An 18,031-nucleotide genomic window follows, 5' to 3' on the forward strand; every position below is an offset into this window, starting at 1 on the left:
GAAAAGGATCACTGGCACCTCACAGTCAACCATTTCAATACTTTCCTTCGTTCTGCAAATGCTGCCAAGTGCCCTTGCTGGATATGACAGTGACACATTACACTCTCCCCCCTCCGACAACATGCGGGGCTGGGGGTTAGCCCATACGAGTCAGGGTGGATATAAAAAGCAAGCAACAATAAAAAGAAGTCCCCAGTGAATACACATCAGTGGCCTGGATTTCACATGGCACACAGAGGTGCCTTCTTGTCATGAAGGAACAAATCGATATTATGCCGGTAACAAGCTATAGAAACTTTGCTGAGAAACTTTGGAAAAGACTTTGTGCTAATTGCTCCGCTGCATTTAAAGCAAATATGCAGCCTATTGAAGTCCAAGCATGTGCAACATACTGGTCACCCAACCGCTAGACAATGAGCTAACGAGGCTTACATTGCTTTTGAAGAGACAACACTAAAATGTTTATCCTGGGGCCCTGGTCAAAATGCTGCTAGCACAGAATGGGGTCCTTTCCCACTGCAGGGAGAGATCTTTTGTGCAAATCTTACTCGTTTCTGTCCCCCCCCCCCTTTTTCATTTTTGGTTCTACAGGTTTACCTTTCAGTTTTAAAGCAATTATTTTGTTATTCCCTCTAAACCGCTTAATTCTACCCCTTTCATGGCTGTCCACTATGGATGACAGCCACTCCCCCTCCTCAAATGAACCAATATAACTATATTCTGATATTACTAAGGGCAGGTGAAGCCTATTTAGAGTGAGGGCAAAGCTTCCTGTATAAATCATGTGGGCAATCCTTGCCAATTAGGGTCAGCGTTAAAAACTGAAAACTTCTGATGGATATCTTTCAATACTGATCAAGAATTTGGAGGAAAGAAGTTGCCTGTTTTGGCTCAGCCCTAGGATGAATCATGATACACAAACAGACCAAATAAAAAGCTTTGTGTAGAGATTTCTATATTTGGTAATCCCACCATCTATCAAGAAGTTTTTCCTTGCTAAACCATTCCAGCCAATCAAATAAATTAGGAACACTATTTCATTCTGCCTGGCTAACAGGATATTTATATTTTCTACATTGCTATCACATAGCAGAGCTGGAGACCTGCTTCCGCAGCTGTTCAAGCAAATACAGGGACTCCAAGAAGACTCTGCCTGACCTACTGAGCAAACAAACATAAGTCAGAGATGGCCTTAGCAGGAGGCAAGAAGGTTCATTCTTTTCTGTTCCTTGCATTATACACAAGGCAGCCAGGGAGAGATCAGCAGTAAGGATGCTGGATGAGACTGCATGACCAAGGTTCACAGAGAACATTCAGCAGCACCTTTACCTGTGAGCACCCCACACAGAACAGCAGGCAGAAAGGGTAAAACGAGGAAATGTGCAGGAGGGGAGAAAGGGTGGCAGCTCTGCCTATACTGGGAAACAGTCCTGCTCCTCTTCCACCACCCCTGCAGGCAGCCCCCACCATCACCAAACAGTCCCTACAGCAGGGCGATGTGCAGAGCTTTTGCACCAGACTGTGTCACATAGACCTGTCCTTTCACCATGTGGGGAGAGATGGGAGCAGAGGCCTGGGAGGACAGCAGAGGACTGAGGGGCTGCAGCAGGAGCTGCTCAACATGACTACAGAGTTGCAATCCTACACACTGCCCAAGGTGATATGAGAGAAGCACTGGCTCCATTGCCAGGTGAGGGAGTTGTGCTCCCTACCTTCGAAAGTTATGGCAGCCATGAATGAGCTGGGGAGAAAACAGGAAATGTGGCCGGCGGGGGGGGGGGGGGCTCACCTGGGAGACAGCACTGATGAGCCTGAGGTGATCAGATCAAGGAGGATTCCCTTGGAGCACGGCTGGCTGACTGGAAGGTAAGCACGAACCTGAGGAGGAGGAAAGTGAGGGGCTGCTCAACCCCTTTCACTTGGTCTGTGGCATCAGTGGGAATCCCAACCCAAGAACCCCGAACTGCTTGCTGAGACTTTCTATGATGCTAACAATACTGGACACATCTGGATCCTCTTCAAAGAGGGTCAGTCCTGCTCCTTAGACCAGATTAGCACATCGCCATTGCCACCTTGCTCAGTTTCCATTAGCCCATCCAGGTCTAGAAACATATGGTGATAGTAAGCCCACAAGCCTGTTCACTGCTGACAGCGTTCTACGATACTAGCCAAAGACCCTTGCTGACCCACGTGAAAGAGCTGCTGGGAGGGACAGAGGGAGGGAAGGAACCAACCCTGCGCACAAACTTTGGGAGCAACTGGATAGCCACAAATAAGAGAACACTTTTTTAAAAGCACCACTTGCCTTAATTTGGATTAGTAAATAATACCTGTTTAAGTTTGAAAGTGGTCCTTGAAATCTAGAGTACCTGACAGTCCATAAGCAGCTTTCTTTTTCACCTGCCATTCCAGCTCATTTTTACTGATCTCAAAGACCACATTGACATCTTCGTAATACTGATCGACCAGAGCTTTGAGCTTCTTGAGGTTTCCTGTGACCAGAGCCTCAAAGTATTTGTCCAGAGGGGCATGGCGAGTCTTCAGCTTGCATCTGGATCCTCCTGGCTCAAAGATCTGCAGCTTGTCTACAGCAGGTCCTGGCACCTCTTCCATTGTGCAGCTAATCTGCAGCTAATTTTAGTCCAGAACCTTGTTGTGCAGATTACGGAGGTCTTATGGTTTGTGTGACTCTGTTTGTGCTGCCCAATTAAATTCTAGTTAGGGCTCTGACATTGCTTGTATTTAAATCTGGTGCTAATTGTTACTTGATACAATTAAAGTCACGTGGGTGGGTGGGTGGGTGGCTACAATAACAGCCACTTTACTACTGAGATTACATGTGGAAATAAATATAGCTTGACAAGGTCAAATATTCACAAGACGGCTTGTGCTGGAATTCCTGCATGGAGATATTTTAATTCCAAGCATGATCTTGGCAAGGAAACATTCTCATCCACAGTGAGGTTTTTCCCTATAATTGATGTTAGCCTATTTTAGTCCAGATGACATGTAATGGTTTGCATGCTTTGGGATCTCTTGCATTTCAAATTTTTATCATCTGCTTATCCACATGATTTTCAGCACCAGGTTTTCTTTCCATGCCATCACCATGAAATACAGTTCTGTGATTAGGATATACAATATCCTGGTCATGTACAATGCCATAAAATATTGACTTTCTTTATTGCATTAAACTGTCATAGCATTTTTCACTGAGCAAATTTGAATCTGTTAGCCCTTTTTTATGCTGCAGAAACTAATTCCTAGGGACTAGAAGCCAATGCAATAGAATCCATCTGTGTTTAAGGTTCATGACAATTTCCCCATTGCTTTCAGCTAGGTTACTATGGTGGTGCCGGTGGTGACTAGACTAACATTTGACTCTAGAAGTAGGATCAGTCCCTAAACTCACTGACTGAAGGGCACACAGGGGACAAGCCAGAAACAGGAGATGCTTAACTCCTGTCTGTGCCCAGGGCTGTGCCTAGGGCTCGGCAACAAAGCTGTTTACATGCAAGAAGTACCTGATATCACAACCAGGGGCTAACTTTTGCCAATAGGGTGTGTAATTAGAAATGCCTCAACACATCCCCACAGCAGTACATCTGCAAATCTAGAAATTATCATAATAAATAAGAGAAATAATTCAGGGGTCTCCCTCAGCAGGTGATGGACTCTCCTTCCTTGAAAGTTTTAAAGCAGGGATTGGACGGTCATCAGCCATATAGGAGTTTCCTGCATTGAATCTCAAACATTCGGGTCCCAACTGTTTCTATGGTCTTTTGTATCAAATGTAAGCTGATTCCTAGCTTGTTGCAGAGCAGAATAGGGCATCCTTAGAAAAGATAGGACACTTTTCAATAAGGAAGGTTTCCAACTTAAAACCTTATATTAATTAATTAATTAATTAATTAATTAATTATACCCTTTTCAAAACATGTCAGGTGTTTATTGTGGCATGCTTTAAATTTTCAGCATACATTGCTGTCGGCCATCAATTACGACTGTCCTTTAGCATGTGTTTGCAAAGCTTACAGTTAACATTCCTTAGGCCAGAATCTGCCTAAAATGAAAAAAAAAATGTTCTGTGAACCAACCTGAGACCTCCCGTTAGGGTGGTATATAAATTCAATAAATAATCATAAAAAGTCTGCATCATCCTTGGGCTCACTATAGAGGAAAGAATTAGCTGCTCTGTCAATCTGAATCGTGAAGAGTTTTCTGTCATTCAAAGCTTGAATTCCCTATCAAGTCTTTGTGGTCATTACCTTTTCCCTTAATCTCTGACTCCTCTTTCCCCCTTACTTTCCAGTCAACTTCTTTTCCCAGGAGTTCATTTTTCACCTTGGTCCCTTTTATTTGCAGGAGGAAATGTTATGAAATACGGGTCCTTGAAGCTTGGTGTTATGTACTGAAGTTCTCACCCTGGGCCAGCAGGGGGATACTGTAGATAGTTATGCAAATAAGGGATCGAAAGTGACGTTCAGTGATTGGATAGTTTTAGAAAGTTGTTACAGTTACGTTGTACTGGAGCTCTATATAAGCAGGCTGACTGAACCCTTCAGTTCAGTTCTGTTCTGGCCTGTGAATAAACAAGAGCTGTTTGAAGAATTGCTGTGTCGTCTGATATGTTCACCCACAACTTAACACTTTACATCTCACAAGTGAGAGTGGAATGTTGCTTCACAATGATGCTCTTAAATGCTCTTTTGCTTTAGCTCGGTGAGAAGTGGCCAGTTGTTGTTTGGCAGAAGAATTCTAGTAGGTTCTCCTGTAGTTGAAGGATTCCTCATGCATTGAGATTATCCACTAGTGGCTAAGAGTTGTTACGCTCACAACCCGCTTTCTAGTGCCTATTTGGGATGCAATCCCTAGGGATATTTGCTATTTGCCCAAAACACAAAATTGAACATTTAAGATTGCTGAAATACTTATTTCCTCTTTTTGATACTGCAATCCCTTTTGCATTGTAGCCAAAAGGTCTGCTGGAGCAAAAGCAAATGGCAACCCAAATTCATCTCTTGCCATCTTCATCCAAGTGGTGCTTTGCACAAGTCACACCCCAAGGTGCTTCATGACCTCTCTGCATGAGGCAGAGAGAGGGAGAGGGAGAGAGAGAAAAAGAGAGAGAGAGAGAGAGAGAGGACTGAAGTGTCTGGGCTGAAATGTGTGGAAATGGTGGTTAAATAACTGGGAAGTGGGAACAATGGTGGCAAGCTGGCCTGGAAGTTGGCAACCTGTGTGGCATTCTTTGCTGTTTGCTGGGCTCATACAGATGAGCCAGTTTAGATGAAAAGCACTTAGAGTAGATTATCCCTCCTCTGTTTCATGAGTGCAATAAGACAATTATGTAATTTACTTGAAAAAATTATCTTTGAATCATAGAACTGTAGAGTTGGAAGGGACCATGAGGGTCATCTATCCCAACCCCCTGCAACACTGGCTGAATCTTTTGCCCGAAGTGATGCTTGAACTCATGGCTCTCAGAGTCTTGTGCGATACTGACTAAGCTATCACAAACCTACATCTTGTTGGAGAAATTGAGTTGCTGTGGATTTGGCATCTGACAGTGATTCATGCACATTTAATGCACATTCTTTCCTTGGGGACAATCTCAGAGCTGATTTAAAGGTGTGCAATGACAAACCTAGACAGCATCTTAAAAAGCAGAGACATCACCTTGCCAACAAAGGTCCGTATAGTAAAATCTATGGTTTTCCCAGTAGTGATGTATAGAAGTGAGAGCTGGACCATAAAGAAGGCTGATCGCCGAAGAATGGATGCTTTTGAATTATGGTGCTGGAGGAGACTCTGGAGAGTCCCATGGACTGCAAGAAGATCAAACCTCTCCATTCTGAAGGAAATCAGCTCTGAGTGCTCACTGGAAGGACAGATCCTGAAGCTGAGGCTCCAATACTTTGGCCACCTCATGAGAAGACAAGAATCCCTGGAAAAGACCCTGATGTTGGGAAAGATGGAGGGCACAAGGAGAAGGGGACGACAGAGGATGAGATGGTTGGATAGTGTTCTCGAAGCTACCAGCATGAGTTTGACCAAACTGCGGGAAGCAGTGGAAGACAGGAATGCCTGGCGTGCTCTGGCCCATGGGGTCACGAAGAGGCGGACACGACTAAACGACTAAACAACAACAACATTGTCCAGCCCTGCATGCAGCAGAGGAAGGGGGTTTGTGTGTCTCAAAGCAGCTCCACACCAGACTTTCTATGCACATGGAAGATTAAAAAGTCAAGTTGGCTTCTGCTAGGCTGGAAGAAACTCCACTGAGGAAAGCAGGATTGCTCCAGAAGAGGCCCCCATTTTCCAGGGACAGTCCCTCTGTTTCCCACCAGTGCTACAGCCACCAAGCTCGGGGAGGAGGAGGAGGAACCAGCAATTGTCCTGAGTGGCAGCTGTGGAACTTGACTCCATGTGAAGTGAGGCAGCCTCCACGCATCCACATATGATTATAGCAGTTTTTAATGGCTTGTCTATGGCTGTATCTGGATTTTTAGTGTGGTCATTTTAGTGCATACAATGTAATGAAAGGCTTGCGGTGTTTTTTTGTTTCTTTGGGAAAATTTTGTTTGAGAATTGTATTATGGTATACAGTGGTACCTTGGGATGCGAACGGGATCCATTCCGGAACCCCGTTCGCATCCAGAAGCAAACGTAACTAGCGATGGCACGTCTGCGCACACGCGCGTCCTTTTTGCTGCTTCTGCGCATGCGTGTGACGTCATTTTGAGCGTCTACGCATGTGCGAGCGGTGAAACCCGGAAGTAATGCACTCTGTTGCCACGGAGCACAACTTGAACACGCTCAACATGAAGCATATACAACCCGAGGTTTCACTGTATTCTGCTTGTGTACATTTTTATGCACTGCTTTGGGAAGCCTTCTGTTTGAAAAGTGATCTAGAACTCTTTTGAATGAATAGATATTCTGTATGTGTAAGCTAGCACTTCTAAATCTCTGCTGTGAACTTCAGGCCACTACAGATTATCTTTCTTTTAAAGCAAAGTTAACATGTTCTATGTGGGGATATAGATAGCTTTCCTCCAATTAGCACTTCTATTGTAGTGGAATCATGTTTCCCTGGCAGCGAGTCTTCCTTCATCTTTGGGCATACATTGTTCTCCTTGCTATGTAGAATTTTGGATAGCTTCTTCTGGACATCCTCCGTGATGAGTGAAACAACTCCTGCAAACACACACACCTCACTTGCCTGATTTTTTAATCACCTTTATGGTTGTTGTTTTTTTAAAGTTTCCATATTGGCAGATTACTTACTCTTGTACAACTCAAGGGCTTATGGTGCTGCTTCTTGCTTTGCATAAGAAAAAGGAAGATGACAAAAAGCAGCAACATTTCCCCTTCCTCCTGCAACAGGGATACCATTACCTACCATTTCACAAACCATTGAAAACTTATTTTAAATGTTCTTTTCTTTGCAGGAAGTGCCCTCTTCCTCCCTATCACTGGAGGATTACATTTCTATTGGTTAGTTTTTGTAGAAGGAAAAAGGGAAATGGGCTAGCAAACCTCCCTTGTGGACAGAATACTGAGCGCCTGCAGCTGGACTGGGGTGGTGCGTCTAAGCGTAGGCCTCTTATTTTAAAAAATTGTCTGAGTAAGCCTCTGATGGAATAAAGCAAAGAACTTCACCTTCTTTCTGCTATATTCCACACACACCCTTGGCTGCCCCCAATCAATCTGGATGATGTAATTTGCCTGATAAAATTATGTGTACTAATTATGCAAATGAGCTAGACTAAATTAGCATGCCCAGTCTGCATAATTTCTCATTCAAGCACAGAGGCATGCAGGGAGGGAGTGGGCAATGGAAGGTCACCTTTCTTGACTGCTTGGCCTGCAAAGAGACGGACTGTTTTCACTCCAGAGGTTTTGTGCTGCTAGAGACTTCAAGGGGGAGGCTGCCTCTTTCCCCATCATTCAGAACACCTGCTATTCCTCTAACCCAAACATTCCCCTTTCTAGCACCCAATTAGTAGGACCATCAGGGCGTGGGAGAAGCTCGCTGTGAATATTCCACAGAATACTCTTGAAATGTCAGCATTAATATGTGTGTGTGTGTCTACACACACAAATTGTAACTTTGCTGCCCTGGACATCACCATCCTGTCTGTACAGCTAGACTCCCATTTGGCTGGTGACACTTTTTGTAACATATGAAGAACTTAACACGTGGCACGAGAGCAGGCTGCAGGTGTCTCTGCCGAGGGTGACGTATTAACACTTCAAGGGTGACGGCAGATGTAACAATCCTAATATGGTGGAAGTCACAAACCACATATTCATTCCCTTAAAGCACATTCCAGAAACTGGAAACACAAACTGCCTCTCTCTTCATTCTAACTGTGGTGGAAGTGGCTTGAACACACATTTTCCTTGGTTTTCAATGCAGTAGATGTCTTTTTCAAACAAGCCACTTATGCAATACTTAAAATATGATGTATTTTTCAGCACTACTAGTTGTGTATGCACATAATTCAGTTGGCAGCACTCCTTCATAACAGCCAAGCGCTTTCTAGGAGGAAAAATAGAATCAAGCATGCCACCTTCATTTCTTTATCAGTTATTGAAAAGCAGGAGTCAAACACTTGACATTCTGTTTTCAGGTCATAAAGTACCATCTGATAGCTTGCAGCCAAAATAACCTTTAGCAGGGGCTTGCAAAGGCCTTTGAGCTCCTGACAACCAGCTGATTGTTGGACCTTCAAAGCACCGTTTCATCTGATGCCATTGTGATGTCAACAGATTGACAGATGGGCAACCCTGCCTTCCTGTCCAATTTGACCAATTGCGGGGGAGTGGTAGGGGAGATAAAGATCTGGCGAGTGAGTTACTTTCTCCAATCCCATGCCCTAGCTGGTAAGTAAAAGCAGATAATATCATGCTGTAGCTCAGCCTAATGACTCAATTTTCTATATCTTTGGAAGTCAACTGGAGTAGAAGTGCAAATAATGCAAGATTCATTATAAACACATTCATTGCTTGAGGATATCCTCTCTTCAAGGTAAAATATCCTTTGTGTTCCTTGTTTGCTTATTGAACTGATAGCAGAACTATTTCCAACAATTTGCCTTAGGGTGATTCACTTTTCTCCTCCATCGAAATTTGTACCCTATTACTTCCAAACTCCCCTCCACCACGAATTAATTTTATTCAGGACATCCAAAGAATGGGTTGCAAAAGAAATGCATGAGAACAGGGAAGAATTGTCCATTCCACATGAAAAAAGAAAAGGAGGATGAACAAGATCTCACATTCCAGTAAATTTATAGCATATTTAATAAAGAGCTGAAACTCAGAAAGTGGCAGCAGCTGCGCACAAAATGGCTGCCCCATGAAAGGTGCCCATTTAACACTGGGTTGTGTGTGTGTCTCTACCACACACAAACAACTTGAGCCCAGTATTTGACCTTTCTCAGTCAGAACTGGTTTGGATTTGTATCAAACAAAAGAATGCAACAACTGAACAAATTATCCAAATACCTCAGGTAGCAGCAAATGTCAATTGATTTAAACCACTTCCTAGCCCAGCTCAGTTGCATGCAGAGGCCTTGGGCTTGGCTGAGATGCAGGCAGACACACACAAGGAGAGCAATGAATGAAAATCTCAGATCTACACAGAAGTTGGCCAGCATGTGTCAGTCTAGAGTTTTATCAGTCTAGGGCAGGGGTTGGCAATGTGCGGCCCATGGGCTGGATCCGGCACACGAAAACCGTTTCACCAGTCCATGAGCCACCCCCGAACCGAGTCACCCACTCGGCAACTCCCCTGTGTGCTGTGCTAAACCGGTGCAGCGTGGTGCGGGGACTCACAGAGCAGTGCCGGAAACCGCGTCTGCGCATGCGCAGATAATGGAAATCACTTCTGCGCATGCCCAGTTGCTGAAAATCGCTTCTGCACAGGTGTGATTTCCGATGCCGTGGACATGGGCAGATGCGATTTCCGGCATCACGCTGCGCTGGCCCGGCCCACGGATGATCTCCGTAGGAGTGAACGGGCCCATGGCTGGTAAGCCTTGGGTTAACATACGGGGTGCTAACAGGTAGTTGTTAGTTCTGCCATCATCAAGTGAAGGACATTAAATTATAGCTGAAATAAAAACAAACTGTAATCTGGCTTAGCATTATGTTTTAATCCAGGCTCATGGTGTATTTTCCAGAACAAAACATAAGTGGTAAACCAAGAGCAAAACTTTGTTACAACACATGGCATTTTTGGAGAGACACAGACCATGAGTCTAGGTCAAAATGTAGCAGTAAGTGAGACCATGCCATTTCCCAACAGCGCTGGGGAGGGGCAAAGCACCCACTACAGTGGTGCCCCGCAAGACGAATGCCTCGCAAGACGAAAAACCCGCTAGACGAAAGGGTTTTCCATTTTTCGATGCGCTTCGCAAGACGAATTTCCCTATGGGCTTGCTTCGCAAGACGAAAACGTCTTGCAAGTCTTGCGATTTTTTTCGCTCCCCCCCCCTTTTTCTAAGCCGCTAAGCCACTAATAGCCTTTTAGCCGCTAAGCCGCTAGGCCTTTAATAGCCGCTAAACCGCTAAACCGCTAATAGCGCTAATCCGCTAAGCCGCTAATAGGGTTGCTTCGCAAGACGAAAAAACCGCTAGACGAAGAGACTCGCGGAATGGATTAATTTCGTCTTGCGAGGCACCACAGCATTCAAAAGCACTTTATGCTGTGTTCACATGAAATCATAGTTTATGATAAAGATGGTCAATACTAATACTAATACTAATATTAATAATATATTATTTATACCCCACCCATCTGGCCATGTCTCCCCAGCCACTCTGGGTGGCTTCCAATAAAATATTAAAAATACATTAAAACATCAGTCATTAAAAACTTTCCTAAACAGGGCTGCCTTCAGATGTCTTCTAAAAGTCAGATAGTTGTTTATTCTCTTGACATCTGATGGGAGGGCATTCCACCGAGAAGGCCCTCTGCCTGGTTCGGTGTAACTTTGCTTCTCGTAGGGAGGGAACCACCAGAAGGCCCTTGGCACTGAACAACTGGGGTAGAGACGCTCCTTCAGGTATACTGGGCTGAGGCCGTTTAGGGCCTTAAAGGTCAACACCAACACTTTGAATTGTGCCCAGAAATGTACTGGGAGCCAATGTAGGTCTTTCAGCACTGGTGTTATATGGTCTCAGCAGCCACTCCCAGTCTAGCTGCCACATTCTGGATTAACTGCAGTTTCTGAGTCACCTTCAAAGGTAGCCCCGTGTAGAACACATGGCAGTAGTCCAAGCGGGAGATAACCAGGGCATGTACCACTCTGGTGAGACAGTCTGCGGGCAGGGAGGGTCTCAGCCTGCGTACCAGATGGAGCTGGTAGACAGCTGCCCTGGACACAGAATTGACCTGCACCTCCATGGACAGCTGTGAGTCCAAGATGATCCAAAATGGTCCTTCAGAGGCACAGTTGCCCCATTCAGGACCAGGGAGTCCTCCACACCTGCCCGCCCCTGTCCCCCCAAAACAGTACTTCTGTCTTGTCAGGATTCAACCTCAATGTGATGTGTGAACCAGGTCACTGAGTAAACTAGGCTGAAAGACAAAGTGTTGGTTATTTGATTCCACTAGACTAAATTTTTGCCTTGGACCGTCACGATAATTCCTAGTTAGCCACTCGGTGTCTCAGATTGCTGTTCCTACAACAACCTAAAGACAGCCAAGCATTTGAAGGAGGCCCTAGTCTCCTTTTTTGCTGGCAGTTTCACTTCTTAAAACACAACAACCTGAGTCAGATATGATTGTGCTTAGTCCTCAAGCATGAAAGATTGCATTTCAGGTTAAAACCAAAGTATGGCTGTCAAGGCATATTCAGAGTGAAGGGTTTGAGACATGGAACATTCCAATAGATACAAGTTTTAAGTTCCAGCAGCGCTGACTCCCACAAATCAAATGGGATCTGTCCCAATCTCTGTGCTGCTTTCTGCTGTCAAATCACAGGATCTGTGAGGCTGTTAAGTTTCAATGGTTATAGGAACTCCAAACTCTCATGCTAGTCAATGCTTCCTTCAGGAAAGTATTTTTCTCCTTCGCTATTGTTTGGTACTACTGTTGCTCCTGGAAGCAAGAAACATCCGGGGCTTAATATGATAAAGGTTGTGAAACAGTCTTTTAGTGGTGGCTTTATTATGCATTATTTCAGCTGTGCAGAGGGTTTGTTTTTTACCCAATGGAAGTTGCATTCATGATGTGAGGAGGTGCATTTTATGTCCAGAGAACCTTGCAAGCTTTCCAGAAACTGGGAATGAAGCAGACATTGCCCTTTAATGTAGCTACTAGCACTTGTCTGCCTGCCTGTAAGAATAGACTACATTCCCCCTCATCTTAATATGCTACTTGCCAAAATTTCTGCGGAACCTAAAACTGCCTTCTCAAATCGAGCAAGATTATGTTCAGAAAGAAAAATGGCAATAATTATATACATAACTATTTTTTAGGTCAGAATTCAAGTGTTCTTGGCATAGTGACAATCCTGTAAAGGGAACCATTTAACCTAGCACACGCTTTACTGTTGCTTCCTTAATTAAAATGAGTCAGTTTTTAAATGCACAAATGATCCAGTTACCTACTAACACCAAAGTGTGCAATTGAGCTGTTGGGGTCTTCATCCAGTCATCATTAGACAGCTCTATGGTGGCATCTGCATGCTTAACTTCGTTGCAGAGTAAATCCATTACGACCTTTTCATCCCCGGCTTCTAGCGCATTCTTTAATCTTGTAACCAAATCTGAGTTGAGTGGATGATCAGGGATACAGTCAAAGGAGGACCGTCTAAGCACTTTGTGGACGGGAACCATTTTTTTGGGCAGCGCACGAAGTCAGCCTGCTGTAAATGAAAAGTGTTCCTTGGTCGGCTAAAAATAGAAAGAGCCTAGCTCCTCTTTCGCCAGTGGGATTAGTGGGGGGAGGGGGAGGTGTAACTGAAGTCATTGAAAAGGGGGTACTAATTGAAAAGAGCCAGAACTCGGTAACTGAGAAATACTGTGGAATATTTTCTCCAAATGGAAACACAGAGAAATGCTGATACCAGTGGACAGGTGCTCTTTTCCTAAACCGCTTCCTATCACTGAACCAAAACTGAGAGAACAGATCATTAGCAAACTTGGGAGGGAGCATTTTTGGGACCCAATTCTCCTGACGAAAGAACTGGCAAGTTTTGTTCAAGATGTTATATGAGTTTTCTTTCAGGACAAGTTTGAGATTAGCTTCAAAAGCTCTTGACCTGGCCTTTCCCTTTAGGCCTTTCCTAAAAGCCACAGCTTTGCTCTTCAAACTTGTTGCCTTCTCTCTCTGCAGCCTTGCCACTGCAAATATATCTAACACAATTCCTAAAACTACCCAGAAAGTTTGGCCCTAACGTTGCCTCACACACAGGTAGGGCTCATTTTTGCAAGCGTGTGTTTCTTTCTTTTTTACTTTTTAATACTTTTTATTAAAGATTTTCCTAGTTTACAATCGCACATGCACAGGTGAATAGAGAACCTACCCAAGTGATGCTGACAGAATCCCCCCCCCCCCCGTGCACTAAGTAAAAGAACATAAGCTTTCCCGTCCCACCTCCCTCTCCTGTCTCCCCCCTTTTCTTCCCAACCCTATATTCACCAACATCAACGTCTCACAACAAATGGAACTGATCTGTAGAACACACAACCTGAAGAAAGAGAGACTGCATGTGCTTTTGTTAAGCAAGCATGTGTTTCTCAGGGCCAAAGGACAGGAGACCCAGGAGGACTGGATCTGTGAACACCTTTCATTTTACTTCAAAGTGGCCTCGAGGGACCTGCTGATTTGATTGGTGAAGCTGTGTTGGGGAAAGGTTGTTAATCCCTTAGGGTTAATTTTTGCTTGGGAGCTGTGGAGAGCACTCAGGTATTTACCACATTCATTTATCAGCTTGGTTGCTGAAGAAGAATGGCGTTGATATAGAGCAGTCATTGTGGATTCCCTAGGATGATTATTTGGATGTATGTGGAAGATTCCCTTCCTCCTCCCGGGCCACAGCACAGAGGAAGAAACCTGCTCCTGTTCCCCCTGCCTTGTGCTGTGTCTCCAAGACCAAGTAGGACGTAGCACTGAGTAAGTTTCACTTGAAAGTCCCCCTGTACAAACAGCCTGGCTATGCAGTGATGGGAAGAGGGGAGAGCAGAGGCATCTGCTTGCCTTAATGGAGGACATTAGAGGAGTCATGCAGAGGAATGGGAAGAAGGTCCTTGATACAGGACCCTCCCCCTTCAGATGGGAGACTTCACAGCTGCGAACATCCTGTGTGATGTCTAAGTGCAAAGTAACCTTCATCCACCCTCAGTCAAGGAAGAGCTGTGACAAATGAATAATTTTGACGGGCTTCTGGAAAGGCTCATCCACACAACAGGAAACCACAGTTTTTGTCAAAAGGTTTAAAGCCCATTTTAACAACACTGTTATTAAGGACACTTGCTTGGATGCAAACTAATTTTAGTCCCACCAACATAAATCTAAGCTGCTTAAATGGCTTGCAGGCTTGGGCTGCTCCAGCACCAGAGCTCTTGACAGACCTTCCAAGAGCCATGTTGTAACAGGAGGAAGATGCTTAGAAATCAGTGTGTTTAGCTTTGTTATACAGTGGTACCTTGGTTCTCGAACGGCTTAGTTGTCGAACAACTAAGAGTCCACTAATGCCAAACCGTGTGTGAGCTTAAGGGTTGTTTTTCATTTGACTTCACATTTCTGCATGGTTTTGATAGCACATTGCACGGCTTATACTAGTCCTGGATCAAAATCGTACATGTTCCACTACTGTTTCTTTCAGTTGAATTGATTTTGAGTAATCAAGTCGGGCCGGTTTTATTAATTTAATTTGATTCCTTTTCATAAATGGCTGAAAATGAACAAAATTAAACAAATTTACTTTGGCTTGCTTGGATAGCTAATCTTTATCACATGTTGAAACATGTTTTACAAACAGCAGATGAAACACAATGCCTTTTACCACCACCTTTTGTTCCTCAGGAGGTGTTAGCAGCCAGCAGCAGTTCTGTTTAGCCGATTGCAGCCTCTGGAAGCTCATGACCAGGATGTGTAGGCAGGGGTGTCTGTGAGGGCGCTTTGAGGGGGAGGCCTGATGTACGCAGGACCAAGAGACATGGACACCAAGGAAGCTGCTGCAGTGACCAGCAACAGCTGTGCCATGTTTGCCTTCTGGCCTGAGCATGTGCAAAACTACACCTGCAGCAAGTGCAAGAAGAGAAAATACAGCTACGTGAGCTACTGGGCAAGATGAGGAATTTCTCAAAAGAGCAGAATGGACTGTCCTTGAACAGCGATGCAGGTGGGGTGCCCCTAGGGAAGAGGAAGATCACCTATAGCAGAAGACAACCCCCTGGAGGAACGTGACACACAGAAGCAGGACTGTCAGGAGCAACAGGCTCCTCTGGGCACCTCCCCAGCAGGGATCCAAGGGCACAAAGGATGGGCAGGGGACAGGGGGATGGACTGATACAGCTCCTTGCCAAGGGTGCAAGGGAGCCTAGGTATGCCTCTGTGTTCAACACCTTTATAAACGACTGGGATGAAGGAATTGAAGATGACACCATATGCAGATGAGACAAAACTGAGAGGGGTAGCTAGACAGAATCGGGATTCAAGATGACCTTAACAGATTAGAGAACTGGGCCCAAGCTAACAAAATGAATTTCAAGAGGGACAAATGTCAGGTTCTGCACTTAGGCAGGATGAACCAGATGCACAAATATAAGATGGGGGACATCTGGATTGCCAGTAGTACATGTGAAAATGATCTAGCAGTCTTGGTGGACCACAAGCAGCAAAAACAGCTAATGCTCTTCTAAGCTGCATCAAGTGTCCAGGTCAAGGGAAGTAACGACCACTCTATTTTGTCTTGGTCAGACCAGTTCTGGGTGCCACAATTTAGGAAGGATATTGACAAGCTGGAACACGTGCAGAGGAGGGTGATCAAGACAATCAAGGGTTTGGAAAACAAGCCTTATGAGGAACAGTTGAAGGACCTGGGTATGTTTAGCCTGGAAAAGAGGGGACTGAGAGGAAATATAATAGACATCTTTCAATATGTAAGACAGAGCAAGCTTGTTTTCTCCTACTCTGGAGAGTAGGACCTGAGCCAATGGCTTCAAGTTACAAGAAAGGAGATTCTGACTAAACATCAGGAATAACTTTCTGACAGAAAGAGCTGTTTGCAAAGCCCGGAGTTTCTCTGTACCTTGACCTGAAACAATATAATGCTATGAAAACTCTGCCATAGGCCATTAATATTCTGCTCTGCTAAGTGTTCCCTCCTATTTATAGGCTTCTCTGGTGCGAAGAACACAAATCCACTGCTTTAAGCTGGATCTCTGCATTATAGCTGAGCTGTGAGAGGGGTTTGCTGACAGTGGTGTGTGACTGTAGCACCCTGCTTGTGGTTAACGCTTAGCTGGAATGAAATATTCAACGCAGCAATAGAGAAATTAAAATAATAATTTATTTGTCAGACAAATAAATGAGAGGCACAGTGGTATATGGTTACCAAGCTCTGGCCTGGTCTCCTGCCATTATGGCCAGCACTTATATTCCCTCAGCCCAGCTCCCTTGCTCCTCCTTTGGCTGCCTCTGTCCAATCAGCCTGGTTGAATTTCCTATTGGCTGATTGCTACAACCAATCCTAAAAGATACACCCATTTCCTATTGCCTTTTATGGGATACAAAAAGCTATATATTCTTCTATCTATAAATGACAAATAAGTAGTCATATATCTTACATTTGTCTCAACAAGAAACCTTAATTACCAGCTCACCTCTTGCCCTCCTTGCCCTATTGCCCTCCAAAACAGATGGTTAATAATTTTAATTTTTTATCTTAAACAGATGTCAGAGATCTTGGGTTCACATTCTCATGCATCATCAATGAAAGATCTCCTTTTTGGAGGTCTTTAAAACAAAGGCCTGACAACCATATATCAGGAGTGCTCGATGGCGTCTCCTGTCTGGCAGGGGGCTGGGCTCATTTGCCCCTCTGGTCTCCTACAGCAATATGACTCTATGAAATAAGAATTTAACATTTCTTTCTTTCTAGATCCTTTGCATAATTACATTTAAGCCAGTATATTTCATACATTATCATAGATAGCTTTTTAGAAGAATAAATCTTCTCAAAGTAACAGGAAGGAATCAGTTTACAGCCTCAAAATAAAATAGGAAAAAGCCTCTTTTTCTGTTTACACTTCTCCTTCTCCAGCCAGTTGCTCTTGGCCTTTAACCTTAGAAAGATATGGCTCAAGTTTAATGGTTTTTACTATTTACCAACTCTTAATTATGTAGGGTGGTGTAACCTTGCTCTCAGCTTGTAATTCTCTTTTTACGACTTTGAGAATTGTTTTCTGCTATAAATCAGGGGGCCCCCTTGTCCAGGAGGATAAACATCTTGCCAAAGTACTTAGGCAGCTGGTCTTCTGCCTGGCATAAAACATTTGAAAATCTTTAAGCTCATTTTAAAATACAGACCCTAATCAAACTATAAGCCTTGATAAAAATGCAGGCTATGATTAGATGCCTCATTCCCCCCTTTCAAGCTCAAGGACCTTCATCCCAAGTGTCCTTGATAGCTTGACCTTCATCATCTTCCTGAGGTAAAGCTCTATATAGGGCCATGATATGAGGTAGAGTTTCATTCGAAATCATCTTGCTAATTGTACTTCTAAAACATGAAATGATACATGGCACCATACATAAAACCATTATTACTACCGTCAAGAAAAACAAGCAAGACAATAGTATCCCTTTGAGTCCCGCAACATTAGGTAACCAGTTGGTGAGCCATCCCATATCCCATCCTTCCCATGTTTGTACTGGGACGTGTGCTATACTCTCCATCTTTGTGGCCAACACACGGATTGCCTCACCATTATCAGAAATGTTAAAGCAACAGGCATTCCCTGTCAAGTTCAAGACTCCACATAGGCCTCCCTGCCTGGCAAGTAC

The 18,031-nt window shown here is 44.2% G+C and overlaps 1 protein-coding gene and 1 long non-coding RNA gene across 3 annotated transcripts in view; one reads left to right on the forward strand and one right to left on the reverse strand.

Annotated features, from left to right (window-relative positions):
• Nucleotides 1–12,876, reverse strand: part of ASB18 (ankyrin repeat and SOCS box containing 18) — a 38,198-nt gene extending 25,322 nt beyond the window's left edge. Inside the window, exon 1 of one of the 2 annotated variants that reach the window (XM_081018037.1) lies at nucleotides 12,624–12,876. In XM_081018037.1, coding sequence (XP_080874163.1) covers nucleotides 12,624–12,855 — 232 coding nt within the window. In that variant the 5' untranslated portion in view covers nucleotides 12,856–12,876. Of the gene's footprint in view, nucleotides 1–2,369; nucleotides 2,695–12,623 lie in introns of those variants that run through there. The other variant, XM_081018036.1, reaches the window with a different exon arrangement.
• Nucleotides 1,418–4,611, forward strand: LOC308485023. The gene is made up of 2 exons (XR_013990308.1): nucleotides 1,418–1,657; nucleotides 4,366–4,611. It is a non-coding gene; the product is annotated as an uncharacterized lncRNA (long non-coding RNA).
• Nucleotides 12,877–18,031: the final 5,155 nt, after the last annotated feature.

This window comes from Podarcis pityusensis, assembly GCF_964106645.2.
Source record: "Podarcis pityusensis genome assembly, chromosome: 1".
NCBI lineage: Eukaryota > Metazoa > Chordata > Lepidosauria > Squamata > Lacertidae > Podarcis > Podarcis pityusensis.